The 25,219-nt window shown below is 36.6% G+C and overlaps 3 protein-coding genes across 4 annotated transcripts in view; 1 reads left to right on the plus strand and 2 right to left on the minus strand.

The window, feature by feature from the left end:
- The window catches only part of pcnx1 (pecanex 1), a 43,119-nt gene extending 32,136 nt beyond the window's left edge, over positions 1-10,983 (minus strand). For both annotated transcript variants that reach the window (XM_055158055.1, XM_055158051.1), the window contains exons 1-3: positions 10,470-10,983; positions 4,842-5,056; positions 359-464 (exon numbers count right to left, since the gene is read on the minus strand). In XM_055158055.1, coding sequence (XP_055014030.1) covers positions 359-464; positions 4,842-5,056; positions 10,470-10,622 — 474 coding nt within the window. In that variant the 5' untranslated portion in view covers positions 10,623-10,983. The remainder of the gene's footprint in view (positions 1-358; positions 465-4,841; positions 5,057-10,469) is intronic.
- A 476-nt stretch (positions 10,984-11,459) lies between these two features.
- med6 (mediator complex subunit 6) lies at positions 11,460-14,242 on the minus strand. The gene is made up of 8 exons (XM_020936796.2): positions 14,184-14,242; positions 13,756-13,915; positions 13,437-13,528; positions 12,980-13,062; positions 12,773-12,881; positions 12,578-12,693; positions 12,458-12,485; positions 11,460-12,138 (listed from the first exon to the last, which is right to left on the minus strand). Exons 1-8 carry the CDS (start codon positions 14,203-14,205, stop codon positions 12,005-12,007), a joined length of 744 nt encoding a protein of 247 aa, XP_020792455.1. The 5' UTR covers positions 14,206-14,242; the 3' UTR covers positions 11,460-12,004.
- A 1,956-nt stretch (positions 14,243-16,198) lies between these two features.
- On the plus strand, positions 16,199-23,570 carry LOC110171111 (tetratricopeptide repeat protein 9A). The gene is made up of 3 exons (XM_020936800.2): positions 16,199-16,815; positions 19,502-19,684; positions 21,538-23,570. The coding sequence occupies exons 1-3, from the start codon at positions 16,338-16,340 to the stop codon at positions 21,615-21,617; spliced, it is 741 nt and encodes a 246-aa protein (XP_020792459.2). The 5' UTR covers positions 16,199-16,337; the 3' UTR covers positions 21,618-23,570.
- Positions 23,571-25,219: the final 1,649 nt, after the last annotated feature.

The raw sequence follows: 25,219 nt of genomic DNA on the forward strand, positions 1-25,219 counted from the left end.
GAGCAACCTCCCACTGAGCATGCTGAACTTGGAAAAGACTATGAAACCATTTTAGTAACAATGAAATGTAAAGGAAACCTAAACTTTAAGGCATTTGAAAGTGGGTCACAAATGGACTATTAAACCCCTATTTCAGTACATTCACATTAAACTGTCCTGTAAATTGTCCTTTCTGTTTGGCAATCTATGGACCAGTGCTATTCAAGGATTTTGGTTAGGGGTACGAAGCTGCAGCCAATTGTTCATTATAAAAACAAGAACACCCAACTCAAATTCCACAAACAGCCTGAGAATTGAACCTCAGATCTTTGTGCTTTATGGCAAGGCACTGCTGTATACCTCATTAACATTCCCTTACCTGCTGGTTTGAGTCCATTCCAATATAGGAGTTTCTGGAGCTGCAATCCACAGGTGGCGTTTCCTGTCTTATAAAATCTGCCATCTCGATCCCCCCACCAGGATCCCTGCAAAAAAACATTTAAATACTTTTATTACACCAAAATGATGACCTCCTATGTAAGCAAAAAATAACAAATATACAAGTTTAACTGCTTAAACTGTGGGTCTTTAAAAACTTATCATCCAATAAGAGTTTTTTAAAAGGTACATTATGTAATTACTGGAAATAAAAAGTTAAAATGTAAAACCATATTACAGAGCAAGTCTTATGTCCTACAGTGGAAGAGTATAGACATGGATACAAGCAGGAGAAGCACATAAGTGTCAAGTCTGTGGAGATGCAAGCCCACTCAGAGTAAGGATGTATGCTTGTCTCTTTTTCAGTGCAAGAAACACAACCAAATTGAAACAAACTTGTTTTATTTTAGTAAAAGGTTTTGGCAAAAAAGATAGATAGGGTTTTAAGTGATAAATCTGAAATCAATCATCCAACATAACAGTGAAAATGTAAATACTTGTAATGTTTTATTGTTAATTTATATTATAAGAAAAATAAATATCTGTCATCCAGGAAAAAAATACTATTACTCAACAGCATTTATCAGCACAGGGCCTGGAGACTATCCCAGGAAATGTTTACTAGGAGATTAATGGTTTTATTGTGTGGTGTTTATAATATTACGTCAGTATATCTTACTCATTGACAAAACTTTATGAAACATGTCCACATTTATGTTAATCTAGCTTTGAAATGGCAAAAACAGACCAGTGTCTCAGTCCTGGGAGATTCACCCAGAGTCTATATTTAGCCTCAGCCTGTTTAACCAGTCACTATGTTGGAACAAACAAGTTTCCAGGGATTTTCTATAAATCATTTCCATATGCCACACATTTTTCATAACGGTTCAAGCCACAAAACAAACAAAGCCGGCATTGAGCTGCACAGAAACGCAGACGAATGGAAAAGGGGCAAAGAGTGGGTGGATAGAAGCACCTTAATCAATTTCAGCTTGACTTTTCCGCTTCACTGTACACTATAGCAACCTACACTGGTTCTCAAGATGCTATGTGGTGGGCTTTCTGCTTATAAGATGTATTTTAGCACTTCTTATTACAATCCTCTCTTATAAAAGCTATTAAAATTATCAGCGCATTGAACAAACAGTTAAGGTGTGAAAAAATATCAAAACAGTGATATATCGTAATACTAAATTTGGTGATAGAGTATCATTATCGTGGGCTGCTGTATCAATATACTGGCAAGAGTACTTTTTGGTATCTTTTTTGTGATGACGTTTATGCAATATACTTGGCATATTCACCGTTTTGATCATTAAAATAGAAATATCTTTTATATTAACTCTGCACAACGACTGTTTTGCTAAAATTTATTTGGTTCTTAAAAAACAGCAATATGTAACATGTATCACCCTATCAAATTGTGAGGGACCCTGCGATTCCCAGCCCTAGTAAACATGGCTTACAAGATCTAAAATTAAGAGATTTGAGGTATGGATTATGCAGTTAAATATTTTAACTTTTAGTTTTTGCAGCCTAATTGTGTGATTTCCAACAACTTGCCAATATATTTTTAACAAGACAACAATAACAATAATTCATATTTTAGTTGGGACTTGCCTTGGTTTATTTAGTTCATTTAGTTCTATTCCAGTCAGACCTGGTTTAGTCAAGATTAGAACTTGGTGTATCTCTGGTGGTACTTGGAAAGTGTAATGTTTTTGAGGTGCTCTTGAATAGTTTTAGAACCACAGGTCTGCAGTGTGCTTCTAGGTAAATACACTGATACTTGTGCTCACACTTGCACACACACCATGTGTGATACTGGAATAAACCTGGACTAAATCACAACTAAACCTGAACTAGAACAGGACTAAACTAAATCTACAACAGGACGTAAAGAGCCCATATTACGCTGTTCTATCAATCTATGCTCTAATGTAGTTTCCTCATCAAAACATAACTGAAGCTATATTTGATTCATTTACACATGTTTAACACAAACCCTGTGTATTAAGCTGTGTTCTTTTGTCAAACTGAAAACACTCTGTTCCACCTTGTAAATCATGTGGTTCTACAGGATGTGTTCCACACTTTCAAACTCCATACACCTTCACTAGAATCATTTGGGTAATTTCAGCCCTGGAACTGCCAATCTCTACTGGACAAAAGGTACAAGGTAGCTGAAAACTACCACATCTAGACATCACAAGGTGGAACGGAGCATTTGGAGCTTTAGAGATACAGACAGACTAATAATAAAGGGTCACTCAAACATGTGTGAATAAAACAAACTCAACTCCAGGTATGTTTTTGATGCAGTAACATTCTGACATGGCTAGAGTCAGTTTTGTGCAATATAGGACCTTTAACTGGGCTTAAACCAAGAAAGTGTGAATGCACCCTTGGACAATTTTGATGGTACAGTGAATGTTACATGTTTTCCAGAGCAGTGCTGTGGTGTGCAGAGCTACTGGCCTCGTTCTTCGGCTCTCAGGGTCCTGCTAAACACTCTCACTGGAATGTCAGTATGAGTCACTTATTTAACTCACGGGCAATAAAAACCTGGAAACTTAGTGGCATTTCTTCAGGCTGGATAAGACCTCAGCACTTTCTAAAAACAGGACACAGACCCGCCACATAGAAACATACAAGATAATGGACCATTGTTTTATATTACCACATATGCGTCATTAACAATAACATAACATGAATGCTGGCTCTTACAGTGAGAATGAATTACGGTTTGACTTGACCTTTCAGAAGGCATCCAGTGAAGCTTAATGAAAACAACATGAGCATTTATTCCATACAATACATAGATATGGACTAAACATGGACAATATAAAACTAGGCATGCACTGACAGGATACAGATATTAAATTTTGATATCGTTCAGTCGATATCAGTTCAGTCGATATCCTAGTTTGGCCTACACATTTGTGTAATAAGACAATAACTGGACAGTGTTTCCCCAGACACCTTGTAATATTTGTTCTGTTATTCTATAAGTACTTATAATGGTAAATAACAGTTAGAAAATAATTTGGATATATATTGTGGTACCATATGCTGTAAATTCAAAGGAAATAAGTTATAGTTGTACTTTGTTAAGTCTCTGCCCTACTGTCAGGTACTTAAAGCCAAATTATCAGCATCATCATCATGCCTATACAAGACAAAATTTAAGCAAATGCCAAGTTAAAAGGTGCACTTTGTAACTTTTCAGGTGGAGGGTCCATGGAGATGTTATTGCATTGCTTAGAAAGTTCCACAATAATATAGCTTGTTCATTTCCATAGAGACAGGCAAATGGCGGCACCACCATGCCAAGTTAGAGGATCTGGGGATCCTCTGATCTGAGGAGAGGTGTTTTGTATGTGTTTTGTATTTATGTATGTATGTTTGTATGTTATGTATTTATGTAACAAAAACACTTTTAATTGAATAAATTTGCACAAGACAGATAAACCAAATTGTGGGACATTCCAGGCAAAGCAATGACACATGGAGAAAAGCAGATGCCAGGTTAACCCACAAATCCTGCATATTTATGTTGAGTTCTTCTCTCAAATAGAAAACCCTCTGCTCCAACTTGTGATGTCATGTGGTAAAACAGGAAGCGCTCCACTGTGTTTTCAAACTCCATACACCTTCACTAGAATCATTTGGATAATTTCAGCCCTGGAACTGGCAATCTCTACTGAACTAAAGGTAAACAATTTCAGTTAACTTGAAAACTACCACTAAATTAGAAACCCAAAGCTCAAAATACTCAGTTCCACCTTGTGATGTCAACAGACTAATAATAAATGATTAATTAATCATGTGTGAATGAATCAAAACACAACTCCAAGTATGTTTTTGATGAGGTAAAAACATTATAACATGTTTTAATGCTCACAAATTTTGTAAGTAAAGTACATTTTTTGTAACTTATGACCTTTAACAGATTAACCAAACAATAAACAAATCAAACAGGAACATCATCATCAGATAAATGTTTCCAAAACTGTTCAGCCCTTCACCCAAAGTACCAGTTAAATCCTTTTTTGAATTATGACATGTTTCTTTTGATATCCCGACTTCAAGAGAACAAGACATACCACAAAATACCCACATCACTGCTCCATAACCACTGTTCTTCCCACTCAGTCCTACTCCCTCTTTCCTAGGTCACCGCTGCTGCCTACGAGTCACACAGCATTTACTTCATTTGTCACTTCCGTCACTGATGTATCTCTCCATCTCCCTCTCTCTCTGTCTACATCTCTCTCTGCGTCTGTCTCTCTCTGTCTTTCTCTTTGCCTATTTCTTTCCGTGTCTACCCGTCTCTCCCTCTGTCTTTCTCTGTCTCTCTCTGTCTCTCCCTGTCTCACTCCGTCTGTCTCTCTGTCCCCCTCTCTCTGTTCAGCTTGACTCACCCAGGCCCACTGCCGTCCTGCCTGCGGGGGGCGCTGTCATTGGGTCCGGTTGTGGCTCCTCTGCTGTTGGACTGGTTCTCTTTGGCCTTGCGTTCCACTACCTCCCCCTCGTCCAGCGCGTGGTGGAGGCGGTAGTTCACGGTCTTCAGCAGCAGAAACATGCCAGCGATTACTCCGCAGTAGATGCCCACTATCACCATGGTGGGTGGCAGGGCCTGGGTTACACACAGAGAAACATGCACTTAAATATACCTTATGTTTGGAATAACAATACTAGGCTATTAGTTGTTTTCTATGACTCTCAAACATTTTATATGAAGTACCACATCATATAAAATATTTGATAATATTTTGTTTTGACATATTTAAACTCATAGTGGAAAAATTTACTTGCTTAAGTTTTTAACTTAAGGTGCATAAATGAGTCCTGTCAAGAAATTGGTTAACTTAAATTTCAGGTCCAAATCTATACACTAAACCAGAATAAATCTGATCTTAAAAGGGCCATATTACGTTATTTTCTGTTCTATGTTATAATGTTGTTTCCTCATCACAAACATACATGGAATTTTGTTTTGTTTCTCCATATTTATGAAAACGGGAAAAACTCTGTTCCACCTTGTGATGTCATGTAATAATACAGGAAGTGCTGCATTGTGTTTTTAAACAAACTCTATACACTTTCACTAGAATCATTTTGTTCATTTCAGCTCTGGAATTGTCAGTCTCTATTGAACTAAGGGTAAAAGGTAGCTGTTAACTTGAAAACAACTTCTACATGACATCACAAGGTGGAACAAAGCATTATGAGCTTTGGACATGTAGACGAATTGAAAATAAAAGGTATACTCAAACATGTGTGAGTGAAACAAAACACAACTCTGGTATGTTTTAGAGAAGGTAACAATATTATAACTTGTCTTAAAGCTCACAAGAGACCATTTTGCGTAATATAGGACCTTTCATAAAGTTAAATCAAATCTTGAACTGCTCAGGACTGATGTACCACAGTTAGAGAGTGATGTCTGTTAAATGTGCAAACAAAACAGGACTGGCCTTTCATTGTTACACAATCAAGCACATTGTATTAGTCAAGTCTGCACTCTCAAAAACATGAGTGCATTATTAAATTCACAATATAAACAAATTACCAAACAACTTCCTTTATTACATCAGTGTAATTTAATATTACACTAGTGATTTCAAAATATTTGGTAGTCGGGCTGTAGTCTTGTCATTGTAGTCTAGTCAATGATGTCTCAGTTGATTTTTTTTTTTTTTTAGTCAACCAAAAATTGTATTGAGATTATAAGGATTATGCCCACAGAGGGAATGCATGGAGTCTGTTAACTAGAGTTTTGGGAGTACTGGATAGTTTAATCTGTATTTCACAGATGCTGTTTACTAAAACCTCTCTGCTGTTTTTGGCAAGATTTTGGGAACGTTTGCCACCACTATGCCCACTTTTAGTCTATTACTGAATGCACATGGCATGCCTAAAAAAAAAACTACCATGAATTTGTCCAGTCAGTTGCAACCAGTGTTTAATGTCTGTCTACACTAGCTGACTCTCAGGGTAGTGTTTGAATTGTAATAAATTCAGAATATAGTGACTTAAAGGTGCATTGAGTAACTTTTCTGACAGAGGGTCCATCAAATGCTTTTTTCTACAGAGATGCTATTGCTTTGTCTGGAATGTTTGACAGTATGACATTAAAGCTTTCTATCTTCACTGAGACAAAACCAGACCGTTTACAGGTGAGATCTTTGGAGAGGCAAGCCAGATCACAGTCAGAATGTCTGTTTTCCTAGGTATTTTTCAGCTATAAAACCACATGTAATTGAATAAATTTTAGGTAGAATTGTTTAACGTCATATTGTGGAACATTCCATCCAATTATTCACACTCTTTGTAGTACAAAGCACAAAAATAACACTGGTTGTATAAAAGTGGGTCATAATAAAATGAACACGGTGGAAATTCTACAAAAATCTCTGTTATAAGACTTGATGAAATAAATAGGTCAAGTGTGGTCCAGACTGGGCTTTGGTATTTTTAGAGCAGCAGGACAGCAGCTTTCCACATTTTCTCCAACAACACAAAGTTTTGTTCAGCCTCAAACCTGGACCAGTGTGGCCGGTGTCACCTGTCGGCAGGAGAATGAGCGGTCTGTCTACTCAGTGCACATCACAGTGACAATGTCTTATTAGAGACAAGCTAATGTTTCAATGTGAGATTTATTCGATTTCACATGGACTGAGCAATATGCTGATCATTACAAGACATGAAATTAGATCATGCTGTTTAGTCATCAGGTGACATGTGGGTGTCCTTTTGCATGGCCTCCATTTTAATCTCTGTGTATTTATCATTGGAAGTGGGTGTTGCAGGCCAAGCAAAGTGCCTAAGGTGTCCAAGACTGACCATTTCAATGCATGCTTAACTTGCAGCCATCAGGTACTGGAATATTTTTTATTCAAATATACTTTTGGTGTACATTTGGTGTAATCCCTGAATGTATAATGACAAATTACACATAGCATAGCTTTCAAATTATTAGGGATGCACCGCTCCATCTTTTTCAGTAAAAATAAAACAAAACAGATCTTAATGTGTTATGTAGCTGTTATTTATCTCTGAAGTAACAATTAACTCTGTATAAATAAAAAATTAAAATGGAATTTTATGGCATTCTGGTATTTTCTTGACCAACTACAAAAAGTAAACAGTCTGATTACATCAATTTCTTGCCCCACCCAGGATATTGGTGGAACCAATAATTTGATATCCGATCCTGCAATTTTTTCAGCATTGATGCCGGTATCCGATACCAGTATCAGATCAGTGCATCACTAGAAATGATAGGAAAAATACTTATAAGCATTTGATGATGTTGTTAAATGGAATAGAGAGCAGTAGAGCTATTCAGAAGTCTTTTCAGAATGTATTCAATTATCCTATTTTTGTCTTCTTAAACAAACTGTTGATTAATAATGACATAATCACTGTAGCATGCTTTATGTGTGCATTTGGTTCATGAACTGCTCTGTTTTCTCTGTTTTTGTAAGCAATGACTTACAATAAACAATATCATCTACAATAAACAATATTATCTGGATTAAGGTTACTCAAACATATTTTGATCCTGCAAATGAGCCTTTATCATACTGCTTGTGAACACTGTATTGTAATTTTAAGAGCTGACATTAATTATTCTGAATGCTTCCTCACATATACAGAGTTCTACCTGGACTAGCAGCCTGAATCAAATACTTCAGGAAGTCAATACTACATGTACTATCTCTATAGCTGTGTTCACATTTGTTCTGTCTAGTCCTGGTTTGGTTGAGTTTAGTCCTAATGTAGACCTGGTTTGATCCTGTTTACATCCTGGTTTGGTCATGATCTAGTCCTGGTATAACCCCAGTTTAGTCCTGATGCAAACTTGGTTTAACCCTGATTTCCTCCAGGGTTAAACCAACCCTTTTCCTGTTCTAAATCCTGGTTTAGTCATGGTTTAATCACAATTTTGATGATTTTTTTAATCTCAAAATTGCGATTACCATTACAAAGGATTTAAATGGCCCATATTACACTATGTTCTGATCTATGTTATAATACTGTTTCCTTATCAAAAATATACCTGGAGTTGTGTTTTGTTTCATTCACACATCTTTAGCACACACATCCTGCATATTTAGGCATTCGGAGTTCTCTGTTCCACCTTGTGATGTCATGTGGTAGTATAGCTACACTGTGTTTTTAAACACTTTCACTAGAATCATTTAGATCATTTTAACCCTGTTGATTTTAACTACTATTTCATGACATCAGAAGGGAGAACAGAGCATTTTGAGCTTTGGAGTTGTAGACCGTCTATCTTTTTGATGAGGTAACTAAAAGGTCAATTTTGCATCATACAGGACCTTTAAATAATTGCAGTATTTGCAAGTTGCTGTTTCCGACCATTCAAATAATGATTTCAATTTGATCGCAATGATCATTGCAGCCCTAGTGTGGACGCAGCCTATGTGCAGTCCTGTCCTTGAGGTGAGCAGCGCTGCATCTGTTTATCACACACAAACCTCTATATAAACCACAGAGCTGACCAATGTATTTCCACTCCCGGAATAGCAGGGAAGACCACAGACCAATACGAAACATCTCACTCTCGATATAGAAGTTAGTGAGCTTAGCAAACACACATGACTTCCCCTGTGCATTTATAGAGACAGGCACTGTAATTCACCCCCATATCACTTCTTCTGCAATACATGTAATAGCAGGTTCCAATAAAAGTGTGCCATAAATAACACAGAAGGTGACTTTTGGCTTACACAAACTGGGCAAAGACCCCAATGTCAAAAACATAAAATCTGAGAGAAAAGATAGAAAATGGAGCAACCAACTTATTTTTAATCAACACAACACTTAGAGCTTACACCAATGAGGTAGTGAAGAACAACTGAAACAAGAGAAAGTTGATTCCTAATTTGGCTGCACGTTCATCTATTTCCTATACCTACCATATTTGTATTATAGTTCAACCGTATTCAAACAGTGTTAAAAATGCAGATACCAGCATGCAAAACATTAAGATCAGTTACAGACAAGTCTCTCTTTTTGAATGTTTGAATTTTCATTGCCACTAATTTGTCAGGTATTGTGCAGTAATCACTGAATAGCATCATCATGTACCACACATTTGGGCATTATGCCTGCAATTAACATAATTAGATGACAACATATTAATCATACCAGTATTATGTCATTTCCAGAAAACCTGTCTGTTCTTTTTTTATTATTTAATTGAATAAATGCTCTTGGGGTGGGCTAGAAAGGATATCGAAATATAAACATAATAGTCTGTTTAAACCATGAAAAAAAAATCTACAATGAGTCAAACAAAAATCTGATACAGGCTATAAGAATGCAAGGGGTGCTTTTTAACAGGGTTACCTTTCAATACCAAAAACAAGCAAGCAAATAAAGTGAACTTTGATCATGGACAATTTAGGATTTGACAACACGGTTCCACATGATAAACACATTTCAAAGCCAGTCTTTATCTTTCACATTATCGTCTCCTCCTGCTACATCCTGGCGAGCTGTGGTTTTCTCAATAACAGCTGGTAGCGCCTGAGAGCTGGTGATATGGCAAATCAGTGTACAGGTCTATATAGGCACAGGGGCAGGAGAAAGGGGCAGATAAGGGGGAAGGGTATTATTATATTCACTGATGATAGCGTGTACAGCTGCTTTATGCATAAACGTAAAGGGGGATGATCTGAAGTTGAGGCTAAACAAAAGAGCATTCTGGTTTTATAGCTGGTAACTGGATAGGACACGTATAAAGAAGAATATGGTGCATAATATAGGTCATTTTGATTTGATGTTACAAAAGACTAGATCAAAAAAGGTATTTGTTATTGGCAAATTATTTAAATATAATATATAACAGAAACACTTATGGTGGGACGCTACATTGTCCCCGTTCCGGAGAATAGCCCGAGACCGTACATGCGTTCAGGCTAACCTCCAGCTGCCTGCGCTCCCGTCAACAGTCCTCGGTAAATACGATAATAAAACGGGAATAATAACCGGATCCACGGAGAGACAGCACTCACCATGTAAAGCGTAAAAGGGAAGCATAGCAGGAACAGCCAGATGTACAGATGTAACGCGTTTACGAAGGTGTTCTGGTCGGGGTCGTAGTACCATCCGCCTGTGACTGAAGCCCAGACCCCCTGCCTCAGGATCTGTAAAGTCTGGGACCCCATGTTGTTTTGATTTTATCCCCGTCCGAGTCACCATCAACCGGGGGGACACGCTGGCTAGTCGACGGCGAACATGACAGACGGAGCTCTGTTTTCAGACACTGGCCTGAAAATCCCCTCTGCAGCCATCTTCATGTGTGCAGCTAGCAGCAGCCAGCTGGGGCACTGTTTCCATGTAGTCCTCCACCGAGCTGCTCCTATCCCACCACGCCCTGCGAACAACTTCTTCTCGGGTTAGCTGTGGTAGCCTGATAGCAGCTAATATATTCTGTTTTTAAATGCTGTAATTTGATATCTGCTATCCCTTTTTACATTTCTTTGTCTATATTTATTTACAGAGACGCTCCAAAGTGTATGACCTGAACATGACCTCGCGCTGCTCTGACTGTGAGTTGCATTAAAACAATTAGAAACAGTGTCAAATTTAATCAGACAGCGACCCCTTGTGACCATTTCAGTGTCTTGACTGAAGAGGGGGACATTAACCGCAAATAACCCCTCATAGTACATTTTAACAATAGCTGCAATTGCCTTCAACAGGTTGAACTACATTGGAGAAGGATATTTAGACAGCACAGTTCATTCAGAAATTACTGTATACATTGCATAGGGTTATTACAGTTCTAAGTTACAGGTCATAACCCCCTCAGAAATCCACATATATTTTGAATATATCTATAATAAATGTTATATTTACTATTTAAACACCTTGGTGACTATTAGCAATATACTTAACAGTTAAAAAATGATAAAACATCAGAAAACAGTTTGCACAACTATTTTTTCTCCCTTTTTTCCCAGTTAAGTTTAAATGCATGTTAAGAACTGAGTCAAGACATGTTATAAAGCATCAACATTTATGAGTTGATATATTTTACTACAAAACATAAAAAACAGACAAAGAAATAAATGGTAAAGTATACATGTGTAAAGAAGAAAACCTTAATCTTTTTAACATCTTTTGTCATTATCCTGAAGGAGGCTAATAACAAAGAGGTACCCGCATAAGAATGCTGAGGTCGACCGTAAACTGATAGTGATGCTGTGTCAGCCTAAGCAGCCTCATCCTTTGCATACAGGGTAAAATGGCTGCTGCAAAGAACAATGCTTTAACCCGTGTTCATTACAATATATTTTCACCTGTGGTGTTACTAATAGCCAGTATCCTTAAGTTCAATTTTTGCATTTTGTAAACTGAGAAGAATGAATCCACGTGATGATGCATTCAGGAATCTTAAAAATTCTGTGGTTAATTTGAGCCACTATTTATGGTAATTTGAGTAGATCCTTAGTTCTGGGTGAAGAGCCCGTCCCTTCACTGGTAGGGTATTTCATTACATTTTTATTTATGTAATCTATTTTGAACTCAGTGACACAAGTGTAGATCACTGGAGTCTGGCTCGTTTCTCTGGTGGTGGTTTACTTGGGGGAGCTGATGGAGCAGAGGATTTTGTAGCTGGTTCCCTTTCCTCCTGTTTGACAGTTTCAGCTGGAGGTTCAGGCTCTTTCTTTACCTCAACTGTAATGGAAAGCAAAACAGACTGAATAAAGATCAGAGCCAGTTAAACTAGTATCCTAATCATATAAGCTAATAGACTTCTTAGAATGTTTTATCTAAAGAGGACACTTTATGTTTGATTTAATATTGTAAAATCTATCAGGTTATTGTTATATTAAGTGTTGTATTAATCACAGCGGACTGAGCAACTCTCAGATGATGCGTGACACTAAATAAGTTAAATAAACTTAATTAGCATAGTTTACAATATCCTGGTACTAAATTAATAAGATATGGAATAAGCTACATGCCCAAAAATATATAAAAAAGTAGATTATACCTGGAATTGGCTTTTCACCGGGTTTGGGCTGCAAAACAAAAACAATGTTACGTCATTTCTGGTTTAATGTGAAAAAAGTTTATATAAAAATATGTGTAAAAAAAACAGATAAAAACTCACCTGGTAAAATGTTGGTGGAAATTTTGATCTCAGATCTAACAGGAGTGTGTCAACCCGATGCCTCTGGAACAATGAGCTTGGTTCTTCTTTTTTCTTTGATTTTGGTTTGGTCTTTTCTATTTTGGGACAATCAACACTGATCATTCATTATATTCTATACAATAAGTCAAATCAAAGCCATAACAGACCCCATACCTCTTTCCTCCTGGTCTTTGAAATGCCACCAATAACCTTTTGAAGGGTGATAGCGGCAGTAAGACATGGCCTCATCAAATGCAGACTGAATACCATGAACTGCAGATAGCTGGAAAATACAGTTTGTATACAGAAAACAAAACGCCAGCAGTCAGAAGGACAGAAAAGTAAAAATTTAATTAATGTTTAATACGTTCTAATGCTTACCACTCTAGAACTGATAACTGTCCCCAGGTCTGGAGCCTGGTACACGACTCCAGCTATGATGTAGTAGTCAGCCAAAGGAATAACTGAAATATAAGCACAAAGTTAAATATAGATGGCAGCAATTTCCAGATCCACAATACATGATCATTACAATCATGAAACGGTATTGGACCAACAGTACAATTTATGGCAACATTATAAAAATGCTACAATACAGTACTGCACAATACTGAGGTGTGCAGGTGATACTTAATGATATTAGCTGAATTACAACTTGCAGTACACGTGGTAGTGCAAATTGAGGCCATACTCTCGCTAACATTTCATGAATACTGTGCTCTTCACCAGAAGACTCCACCAAGTAAAAGGTATCATTCAGTTTCACAGCAATTACCATATTCCAGAGGTTTATATCTGTGTTATTACATTTTCAGTTTATTTAGTGCATGTGTCTTACCTTGTGTGGGAGACTGTCTCTGCTGTTTTCTAATGATATAAAGAATAGGTTCCTGGGCATGTAAAAGAATGTACTCCACTCCAACCATTTGGCTGAAAATACAAAATATTTTTATTTTCTTAATTTAATAACCCTTTATTAATCTCCAAAGGGCCAAGCAGAGCAGTTGTACATTAAAAAAACATTTAAAGTAAAGCACAGTGACATTAGATCATAATATGAACACTGTTGATCACAAAAAGACTGATTATTATTAAAACACACACACATACACACAGTATCCCCTTTAAATTATTAACTAAAATCTAAGGTAACTCACTTGAGATGTTCCAGGGTTAGTCTTTGCATCTTCACTACCTCATTGTTACAGGTTCTGTCATAGAAAGGGTTACTCCTTTCAGAGAAATAGTCCAGTACATTTCCAGGGTTAAGGATAGGCACCCAACCACTGTCCACCCACGAAATACCAAGAAGGTTTTCTGCAGAAGACATATTTAGTGCAGCAATGGATCTGTGTAACAATAATTCAGTCTTTTTAAGCGAGCAAAGACGTGACAGGCGCTCCCGAGATGCTACAGTTAGCTCCAGTGGCTAATGTCAAAGAAAAAAAAGGTGTATTATTCAGCTAACCTAATAATGCCCATAGCTTATGAACGCTACTACGTGATAGAAAGCACTTTGCTATTAGCAAGCACAAAATATGGCCAAAATTAGTAACGATGAGATGACTAGTTTAAAAAGTTCTACCTCGGAAATCTACCGACGCCATGATGTAAACTTAGACTCATATTGATGACGTAGAGAATGTTGTTCTTGTCGTCGATTGATTGCGTATGCATTAAGAAAAATATTTTTTGTTTGCTTGTTTATAGTTTTTTGTAGTTTTCTATATTATTATTACTATTAATTATTCATTATACTTAACAAAACATGTTGTTTGTAGTTACAGAATTAGAATGTAAAGCAAATAACAAAATAGCATACATTATGAAGATAAATAAGTTATTGCACATTGATGTTATTTGATTTACGGTGTGTTATTTTTATTTCTGGACAGACGCATATGTTTTACAGAGGAGACATTCCAGAGACACACCCAGACAAACAGCTGAGTCCACTGCCCCATGACTATGACTGGACAAATGGGCAAAAACACCAGCACATGCACAAAACACCAGCACATGATGATGGTACCTAAAATGCGGAAATAAATAATATTGCAAAAGAAGAAGTAATGAATAATCCAATTAATTGACATTGCTGAGTGCTGAGTAGTCCTATCATTGTTTTGTCCGGTCATTGTATATTTAATTTGAGGCTAGTGGCACCTACAGGCCATGGTAAAAATGCCGGTTAGGCTATTTCTTCTATATTTATTGTTCACGTTTTCTTAATGGGAAACATTGGTATTACTGAAGTCATGTTTAGTGGTTAAAGTTATCACTATACTTTCCATCTTTGCAGCTCAATGCTGCATTGTTTAGCCTGTGTCAATCCATTGCAATAACTGGATTATATATGATTGAGTAATATAATAGTGTTGAAAATGCAGGCTCCAGCAGCATGACAAAAAAAAAAAAAAAACATAAGGTAATGCAGAGAACAGAACACAATACTGACATATGGAGCGTCATGGGGATAATGGGGATAAACAGAAGTCTATGAGACAAGATAGTGCAGGCAGCTTGGTGTTTATCGGACAGATCTGGCTGGAGGTGAATGCATTCCTCTAATTTCAGATCAGAACGGCAGATTGAAAGCAACTCTCCAGAGACTTGAGGAGATTATGTCATTTGAGCCAAGTGCCTGTCTCTGGTCATTACTGTACATGAACACTGCACTACTTCAAATATAAGTAACATAGGCAGTGGATTTGATTTAGTCTCTGTTTTAAGAAATGCAGACCTACTATAAAGAATCTTTATGGAATTCAGAATATTGTACTGTGACCTTATCATTTCTGTACTGAAAGCAGGCATTCATTCAATTGTCCAGTTACATTGTCTTAAGTATAACACTGTTTAAAATAAGTAGGCATAGTTTAAATATCTAAATTAGGACTGAAGATTATACATTTTTTAAATTATATCATGATGATCTAACATTCTTTCAAAGAATTCTTCAGCTGAAGCAGATGGCAGACACAGAGGCCAAACATGGGTCAGTCTCTGTGTAACAGTGAAGGAAACCACCATCTGTGCTTTGGGAATGTTCCCCCCTCTTGAAAAAAGTATAATGACTCTGAAATCAAATTTGTAATTAATTTGGTATATAGTGTATTATTTATTTTATTTTTATTTTTGTTCTATTTATTTATTTATTTATTTAGGCCTATCTATTTAAATGAGGTCTTATGGCCTTAGGCCAGAGGGCAATGGTGGACATGGATGGACAAAGGCTATTTGTTTTGAGTTGCCAGGTTTTGTGTAAGCCTGTTGGATTTGAACTGAATAAGATGGTACAGGCCCTATAGTTGCCAGTTTAATCATTGTCTTAAAGGCTAATAAACGGTATACCCTATAATCTTGTAAATCTGTTATTTTTTTGAGAATAAAATAACCTTCAGTTACTTGTCTGAAAATTTCAATTTGTCACGATTTTAAAAAAATAAATTATTAGTCCACCCATCTTTTTGTAGAGATTATTGCATTACTCATAAATGATTGCGTCTTTGCCAGAGCACCCCAAGGGACAACTGGCCCTGCATTTTTAGACCAATCAGCTCTGGAGAACGCGATCATACTAGAATAGGCTGCGATAGAGCGTGCATTACCAGGAGGACGTAGCTGCGACACTGACGAGGCGAAAGCACAACGATGACCCAAAGGATGCTGTGAATTAGCTTTATTATCTTCCATTTCAACAGTAATCGGACAACAGGGCAGCTACCGCGCGGTAATAATGTCGAAGATGAGCGTGATTCAACCAGGGAAAGAGGCGGACAAGAACGGGATGAACGAGAATAGCATTGGTTCCCCGAGGCTCCAGGCTCCGAGCGCGCAGCCTCCACTCAGCACCAGCCGGACCAAAGATGCCCGCTTCCAGCTTCAACAGCAGCAGCAGCAGAGGCACCACGGAGGGTCCATGGTCAAACAGCCGTCCTGCAACGAGCCCGCGGATGTCGTGAGGCGGGCGTTGGACTTCAAAAGCCAGGGTACACAGTGTTACAAGGATAAGAAATACCGAGAGGCGATAGGCAAGTACCACCGTGCGCTGCTGGAGATCAAAGGGCTGTGCAGGGTGCTCGGGGACCCGGATAGTGGCCCTAAGTCCCCGTCCTCGCTGCTCACCGCCTTCACCAAGTCCAACAACACGCTCACGGATGAACAGAAAGGCGCCATGGAGAATGCTGAGCTGGAGTGTTACAACAGTCTGGCAGGTATGTACTGGTGCTTTAAAGGCATACATGTGTAAATGTTGATACACATGGCAATAATCTGGGAATTAAATAGCCTTCAAGTCTTATAGCATTTTTATGAAGTAGAATAAAAACATTTTATCTTAATTCTTAATTTATCTTAATTAACTTAATTCTGAAAAAAAAAAAACGAGAAAATTCTCTAAGTAGCCCAACTATGGACCTAATGTTAGATGTAGTGACAATATTAGACAAGAGTTAATCTTAATGAAATAGAATACTAAAGTTACAGTGTAGCTTAAAACAATTCAAGTCAAAATCCTAAGTAGGAGACAATCAAATATTTATGTTAAATAAATGCTGAAATATTAGTTATAGAAGACTGAATGCTTTGCTTTCTGTAAATGTTATCTACTGCCAGTTCATAATCTGGGCTTCTTCAAATTTGGTAACATTCAAGTGCTATTGCTCCTGTTGTGTCTCTAACCTGTGCAGACAACTGGTGCCTTCTGTGCTGGAGGTCAAGGGTCAGAACTCCAAAGTTGAGCCAAAACAACATGTGTCAGTGTGAAATCCGAGTCCACTGCTGAAACTGGCATAAAAATGCTAAATATATTCTTGATGACAACTTAAAGCAATAATGAAAGACACTGGGCCACTTGAAAAGCATAATTCAGCTCCTACTCATAAAATACATAAATACTTAGATTCATTCTAAAATTAGTATTGCCATTATTATTGTCATTTGACTAGATATTGATACTTTACCATAAAGTGGAATTAAATAAACTATTATTATCTGTAAGCCTGTCATGATAAAATATTTTGAAGCACGATATATTGCTGAAGATATTATAGACAATAAATGATAATATTGAAACAAATTTAAGCCACTGACACAATAACCTAAGAAAAGATTTAAAACATGAAAAATATTCTAAATGTACAATGTTGTTAAAAAACACATGGTGCAATACATAATCAGCAGAATGAAATATTTCAATAGTACTTAGTTTGCATCTCAAATCTCATCAAATGGCCAAAGAATAACTAAAAACAAAATGTACAGATGCTAAATATTGACCCTGAAAAAATATTGTTCCATCTGTCTATATTGAGTTATCACTCAATATAGTTTTAATTATCATGATAGGTCTAATTATTTGTTTGTATAAAATGTAGGCTATAATTAGTTAATGAGTTAATGATAAAGGAGACTACAGTTCAAAGATCAGTACATCAGTGTTGATTTTCTCTAATTTTTTACTTTTGTATTGAGCTTTTTTCTTCTATTTAAATAGAGTTTGAAATGTATAGTAAAATATATAGTTATACTATTTATTATTCTGTGTTTATTTTGTGGACATTTCTTGAGCCAGATCACACCAGTTTTGTGTCAGTCGCTTGCCTTGCCTTACGTCAGCCTTGTTCTGTAGACGTCACTCACCTTTTCTCGTGAAGAGTCTTCAACAACAGGGGGAATACTCATGAATCATTTATACCAGTATGACTCATTCTCTGTACAGATACCACTCACTGCTGTGGCCTCTTTATAATCACTTGTAGTTCCCTTCACCCCTTCTTTGCCTCAAGGTCTCTCATTAAAGCTCCTATATTCATCAGAGACAATTAACAAGAGTAGGCTCTTATCTCACGCTATCGGGAGCAGCTAATTTAGTCCAATTTGTCTAATAATGCAACTGTGTCATTCTTTTTAATTAGTAGAATAATATTTCTTCACCAACATGAGAGCCACCCTCCACCGGTATTTTTAGTATGACCAGTGTTATTACAATACTGTGTCAGATCTTACAGGTTATCTTCATATTAGGCAACCTCCAGTGTATAGACTTTATATGGCGGTGCAGTGTTTCTTTACGTGTTTTCAGTTGCACTATAACTGAAAGTATTTTGCCACTGACAGTACTTAACAAGGTCAGTCCTGATAACAAATTTTAAAGGGGCACTATAGGATTCTCTGTAAAAAGTAACTGTTTTTCATCGTATGTGCTGTGCAGGATGCACTTTCCTGTCAAATTCCTCTTGTCTTGTAAATCACAAACATTCTATCATGTAAAATATTTCTATGAAGGGTCTCTGTGTCTCGATCAGTCTCCTCTGATCCAGCCTGGATCACAAGGAGCTTCTCAGACTGACTGACCAGGTCTGAGACAGGAGCCACCTCACACTGGACTGAGAGCTCTCGTCCAGTGGAGTCCTCAACCTTTTCTTTAGTTTCTGAAAATTATATCAATTGTTGGTCTAGTGGCTGTCTCTGGATCAGCCTTTTGGTCTTGGGTCTCACATAGACCCTGCTCCTTTGATTCAGTCTGGATCTCGAGAAGGATCTCAGATCTCATTATCTTTGCTCCACCCATAGCTTTAGCTACATACAATAAAATTAAATACCTTTGCAGAAAACTAAAATATGAAAAATGTATTTCAAAATGTATGTAAAATTTGCTAATAAAATAATTAAATAAAAATAAATATTTATTTATAATTTTGATTCCTGGGAGAACACTTTAGAAAGTTACATGCACACCACACACAAATGATAAAAATGCTTCTTCAGAGTAATCGTGGATTTATAAACATCATTGTACCGAAAACCAGATATCTAGTAATGTATCTAGAATTGAAAGGTTCTCAGCTGTAACATAAACCAGCCCACTGTATTAACTCTTCTTGTGTGTTGCCTCCACAGCGTGCCTGTTGCAGATGGAGCTGGTGAACTATGAGCGCGTCAAAGAGTACTGTCTCAAAGTGCTGCACAAAGAAGGAAAGAACTTCAAAGCACTGTACCGGTCCGGAGTGGCCTACTACCACCTTGGCGACTACCAGAAGGCTCTGCACTACCTGAAGGAGTCACACAAGCAGGAACCATCAGGTAAAGACAAGAACAGAGGAACTTTACAGAATATGAATCCATAATGCAAGTTACTTAAAGGGCCCATACAGTATTATGCATTATACTGAACTATGTTATAAGGTTGTTTCCTCATCACAAACAAACCTCACATGTTCAACACACAAAACCTGAGTTCTTCTCTCAAACTGAAAATACTCTGCTCCACTTTGTGATGTCATGGGGTAATACAGGAGGTGCTCCACTGTGATTTTAAACTCCAAAGACCTTAACTAGAATCATTTGGATAATTTTAACTATAATTTGAATAGAACAAAAGTTAAAAGGTAGCCATTAAAAGTTAAAGACTACCACTACATGACATCACAAGTTGGAACAGAGCATTTTGAGCTTTGGAGATGTAGATAGACTAATGAACCAGGAACCATGACAAACTGTGTGAATGAAACAAAACACAATTCCAGGTATGTTTTTGATGGGGTAATAGCATTACAACATCGCTTTAAGCCCACAAAAGTCAGTTCTGTGTAAATTTGGATTTCATTTGTGTTATATAGGATTTTAATCTTAGATACATGATATAAACCCTTGTTTGCTCCTGTTTAAGATAAATGTTAGTTGTCAGCCTAGGCTTAAACTCAGGTTGTCATACTGGCATACTGGAGACATATAATAAAATCAATAATTTGAACTATACTAATCAGACATGAAGACCTGTGCTACAACTGCAATGCAATCATTTTGTCGGAAAATTTACTTCTGCTCTTTTAAATTCATTTAACGCATTTGGTAATATGAGCTGCTTTTACTGCTCTGGCGCCTTGGTAATTTGATTGACTGACTGTATATGGGAATATATGAGATGTCCATAAAAGTTATTGTTGTGTAACCTCCTTTAAAGAAACATGGTGAGAACAGAATGACATAAGAGATAATGGGTATGGGGTAAATTGGTGAGCCAGGCAAGGTAATAACAGAAAAACATATTGGCTTTGGACTTGGCTCCAACAGAGGGACTGTGTGAAGCTTTAATACTGAGTGCATGGTGTGGGACTGATAAGGGGATTGTAGAGATGTTTGCTCATGTTGGCAAAGTAAGTAAAAATGCTATTATACTATATTTGAATGAAATGTGGTAGATAAAAAGAGGCAAAATATGTACATGTATTACTAAAACAGTTAGCATAGGTTTAGTTAGTTTGTTTTCCATGTGTAGTTAAAAAACACATTGGAAAAACATGTACAAAAAGCTCAAAATGCACCATGGCTACAGTAGTAGCCTTGTAAGGATGTATCAGTATTTTGTGGCAAGGTATCAAAGCTCTTGGGGAAACCTGTCTTCATTAATTATGATTATGATAATGAGAAAATCTATTAGAATGAATTAGCTGTTACCTTATGTTTAAATAAGCTTTGAATTTGTGTGCGCGTTAACCTTGGAATTTGTTGCTTTTTCTCCAAACAAAAAAATATGGGAAATTTTACAACAACTAAACTAATTTCAACCATTTATTGTTGCATGAATGAGAACTTTGCACATCAATTTCTTGAAACAGTACATTGGAGGAGAGGGAGTAGCCCCAGAACATTTGCAGGGAAAAAAAAGAAAAAAGAAAAAAAATGTGAATTTTATTAGCACATAAATACAATTTCCTTATAAAATTCAATTGTTCGGTTGCCTAAAATGTAACGGTACATAGACCTGTCAGCAAGGAAGGACTAAACCAGGATTAAACCAAACAAGACTATGCATAATTTAAGCAGGATTAACAATTAAACCCCTCCACCACAGTATGAGAAACACTGCATTAATTCACAATAAAAACACTCACATCTAGTAAATAAAATTATCTTCCTATTTTGTTTGATTGCAGACACCAACGTCATCCGGTACATCCAGTTGACTGAGATGAAAATTCGCCGTAACGCTCAGAGGGAGAAGGAGGCCACATAAACACTGCCTTTTCACCACTTGATTCTCTCATATCTGAAATCAGCCCAGTTTCAACAGTTCAGACTTTCAACAAACAGTGGGTCCAAAATCTCACTGCCAGTGTCTTTAGGTTGAACTTTTGCCTTGCACAACAACATATGGTTTTGTGGTCTTACACCATTGTGAGCTTCAGGCTTCTTTAACTGTGCTATTTTGACAATATACCTTTATGAGTACGAGTATGGGTTCAGTGGGGATACAAAAGATTGAATTATATGTCCCCATATGAATTAAATCACATTTTTGTAACATATTAACATACAAAGAATTAGCTGAGTATTTATTTAAGTTTGATACAGCCACACTGAGGAGCAAGTTTACCTTTATTTACATGTATTATTAATTTAATTTGCTAAAGAAAAGAAAGAGTTTTGAACTAAAATATTATAGTTAGATGACCGTATGCTGCAGATAGGTGCATTTAAAAGGGAGGATACAGTACAATAGAAATGGGTGAACAAGTTATTAAAATTCATTCAAAGAAATACATATAGTGCGTCATTTTCATTGCATAGGTGTAGACTGAAGTTTTATCATATTATGGGTGATTGCTCTGTTTTAAAAGATGATATGTGAATCACTTATTTTCTTCATACATTAGTAAAATTGCTATTAGTTTCCACAGTATTCCTCAGTTCAAGAATACACACCTCAAGGGCCCATATTATTCTATTTTCTGGTCTCTGTTATAATATTGTTTCCTCATCACAAACATACCTGGAGTTATTCTCTCAAACACAATATACAGGAATACAGGTAATAGAGGGAGTTCTCCATTGAGTTTTTAAACTCTATACACCTATAATAATTTGGATGATTTCAGCCATGGAATTGCGAGTCTCTACTGAACAAAAGGTAAAAGGAGCTATTAACCTGAAAATTACCTCTTCATGACATCACAAGGTGGAAGATAGCATTTTGAGCTTTGGAGATGTAGACAGACCAATTAAAAAAGGATTAGACAACGTGTGAATAAAACAAAACACAGCTCCAGGTATGTTTTTGAAGAGGCAACAGCAAGCCTTAAAGCTCATAAAAGTCAAGTTTATGTAATATAAGCCCTTTAATCATAATTTCTAGTTGCATTTTCTATAATATCCCCATGAACCAAGGCCGTGTGACCACAACACAATGATTACTTAACCCTAGAAATGAATGCACTGCCAGTCAAAACATTGCACAAGAACATGCCAACACTTGTGATAGAGTCAGGACCAACAAGCAGACTTGAGTTTAGTAGCTGTAGATAGCACCTGCCTTCGCACAAGATGTCATCACCACAACGCATGACTTACAACTTAGTCAGCAAGCACACTTCTCTACTGCTGTGCAGAAGTTTTCAGACAAATACTTTTTGCATATTATATTTGTTGTTTTAAAGGTGCACTGTGTAACTTTCTGATGGAGGGTACACCACCTGCTTGTTTCTATGGAAATGCCATTGCACTGCCTGGAATATTCCACAGTATGGCATTAAACAACTCTACCTTACATTTATTTAATAACAGGCAGTTTTAGAGCTCAAAAATACCTAGAAAAACAGCTATTCTGACTGTGAGCGGGGTCGCCTTTCCACAGATCTGACCTGTAAATTGGTCTGGAAAAGCTACGCAATGCACCTTTAAGGTCATAAAGGGACCAAGGATATCTATGTTCTTCTGTTTCTTTCTTTCTGTCTTAAAACTGTCTAAAACTTTTGCATGGTGCTTTAACTTTTAAAACCAAACGTTAGGTGCTTGGAGTGCGTATTTTGAGCACACAGTTGCTAAGTGCAGTTACCAGACATATCACAAACTGTAAATAGTTTATAGAAATGACTAGGATTTAAAATGGAAAGAAAAGGCAAGCTATATGTGTCAAAGCACTTCACTTCGCTGCTTCTGTATTGACAAATACTGTGTTTCAAGTTTACTGTACGGGTGTAATAAATGTCTATTGAAATATAACTTTGCTTTTGTGAATATTTGTTATTATATCATGCATTTAATTAACTGAATACCAATCTACATAGGCAAAACTTAAATACTAAATACTGTATAACATATTCTATAAGTCAAGGACATAGACTGTGTATATACATTTCAAATAGGAAGTGAGCATGGGGGCACTTCTGGCTCCATCGACTCCGATGACTCGATAATTTTAACTTCATTCATACCAACAAAAACAGCAACGCACTTGACTTTTACATTGTTTTACTCAAATCAGTGTTTCCAGTGCAAAAACAAGCCATTCACATACACTTTACCTCCCATCACAATATGAACCATCATCAGCTTATTACTGGTAACACGGAGCATTTTTCACCCTGTGTTTTCACTCATCAGACTCCTCAGAAATGCATTCAGATTATACATTTACACAAAAATATTTCATAAGGAAATCGAGAAGGGTTGGGGGTTCAAATCTAGGTGACGATTGCAGCCACAGGGTTATGCAGAGAGCTGTTGAATGAATAAAAAAGTCAGCAAGAAATAATCAATCAAATAGTAACAGTTAAAAGATATGAGAGGTAAGGATAGATTACAATGACAAATACAAAATAAAACCAGGAAATGCAGAATACACAGTCCTATATCATAACACAGTATAAGACTCAAAGCAGCGTAAATGAATGACATATTAGCATTGAGGTGCCTTTCAAAATAAAGGCCAAGGCATTTGGTTTAAAATTCATATGATTAATAATAAAAATAAATATAATAAATGAATGCAAATAAATAAACAATAAACAAAACAAATAATACATATCTTAAAGTATACAGAACAGTTGCTACATGCAGACTGGGCACAGCCTCAGTCTTTTGGCCTCACTCTCATGCATCCCTTCTTTGATCAATAATCTAATACAACATCATGAGGCAGACAAATTTACATGTACACAGTGTCCCCTTTTAGTGAACACATTTTTTGCCATGGTTCATACTGGGACAAACAAACATTTCTGAGGTCAAATACAATTCAGCTAGATCTAGGCCTGTCATGATAGTTACTGTATCGATTTATTGTTCAATATGAGACAGTATTTTTCAGGCAGTAATTGAATGTACTGTACTTTTGAATTTTCTCTATTGCAGAATTAATATGCTATGGTAACATTTGACCTGTAGATCATTGAATAATTAAGATATATGACACGTTTAATTAACCACTAGTGTTAAATTTACAATAAGGTTCTCTTAGAAAAATATCACTGCTTTGTGTCAGTGGTAGTTTCAATATTATTGTTTATCAGGATATTTTTCTGTATCAGTATATTGTGATTCAAAATGAGCTTATCCTGACAGGCCTAACTAGATCAGCCATTTACACAGACAATGACAGATCACATTGCATTGTGGGTAAATTGCGTGAAGTTGCTCTCCTTTACACTAAGTCCGCATTCATAGTATTTTGAGTGACAAGTGATTGGCTCAATACAAAGTGAAATATTAAGAAAACAACAAATATAAAATACAGCAGTGTGTTTTAAAAGTGAAAACCTGAAGATTTACATTCACGGTGCTTTCTACAAGTGCACTTCATCAATGCACAATCCTCGAATTCAACTAAACAGTGTAGCT

Source organism: Boleophthalmus pectinirostris, unplaced genomic scaffold, assembly GCF_026225935.1.
Source record: "Boleophthalmus pectinirostris isolate CB_2022bp ecotype Guang Dong unplaced genomic scaffold, ASM2622593v1 HiC_scaffold_10, whole genome shotgun sequence".
In the NCBI taxonomy this organism is placed as follows: domain Eukaryota; kingdom Metazoa; phylum Chordata; class Actinopteri; order Gobiiformes; family Gobiidae; genus Boleophthalmus; species Boleophthalmus pectinirostris.

Coding starts and splice junctions, on each gene's coding strand:
- med6 (XM_020936796.2), bottom strand. CDS start 14,205: ATGGCGTCGGTAGATTTCCGAG. Junction 12,882..12,979: donor CAGTTATCAGTTCTAGAGTG/GTAAGCATTAGA, acceptor TGTATTTTCCAG/CTATCTGCAGTTCATGGTAT. Junction 12,694..12,772: donor CAAAGACCAGGAGGAAAGAG/GTATGGGGTCTG, acceptor GTCCCAAAATAG/AAAAGACCAAACCAAAATCA.
- LOC110171111 (XM_020936800.2), top strand. CDS start 16,338: ATGTCGAAGATGAGCGTGATTCAACCAGGGAAAGAGGCGGACAAGAAC. Junction 16,816..19,501: donor GTGTTACAACAGTCTGGCAG/GTATGTACTGGT, acceptor TTGCCTCCACAG/CGTGCCTGTTGCAGATGGAG. Junction 19,685..21,537: donor ACACAAGCAGGAACCATCAG/GTAAAGACAAGA, acceptor GTTTGATTGCAG/ACACCAACGTCATCCGGTAC.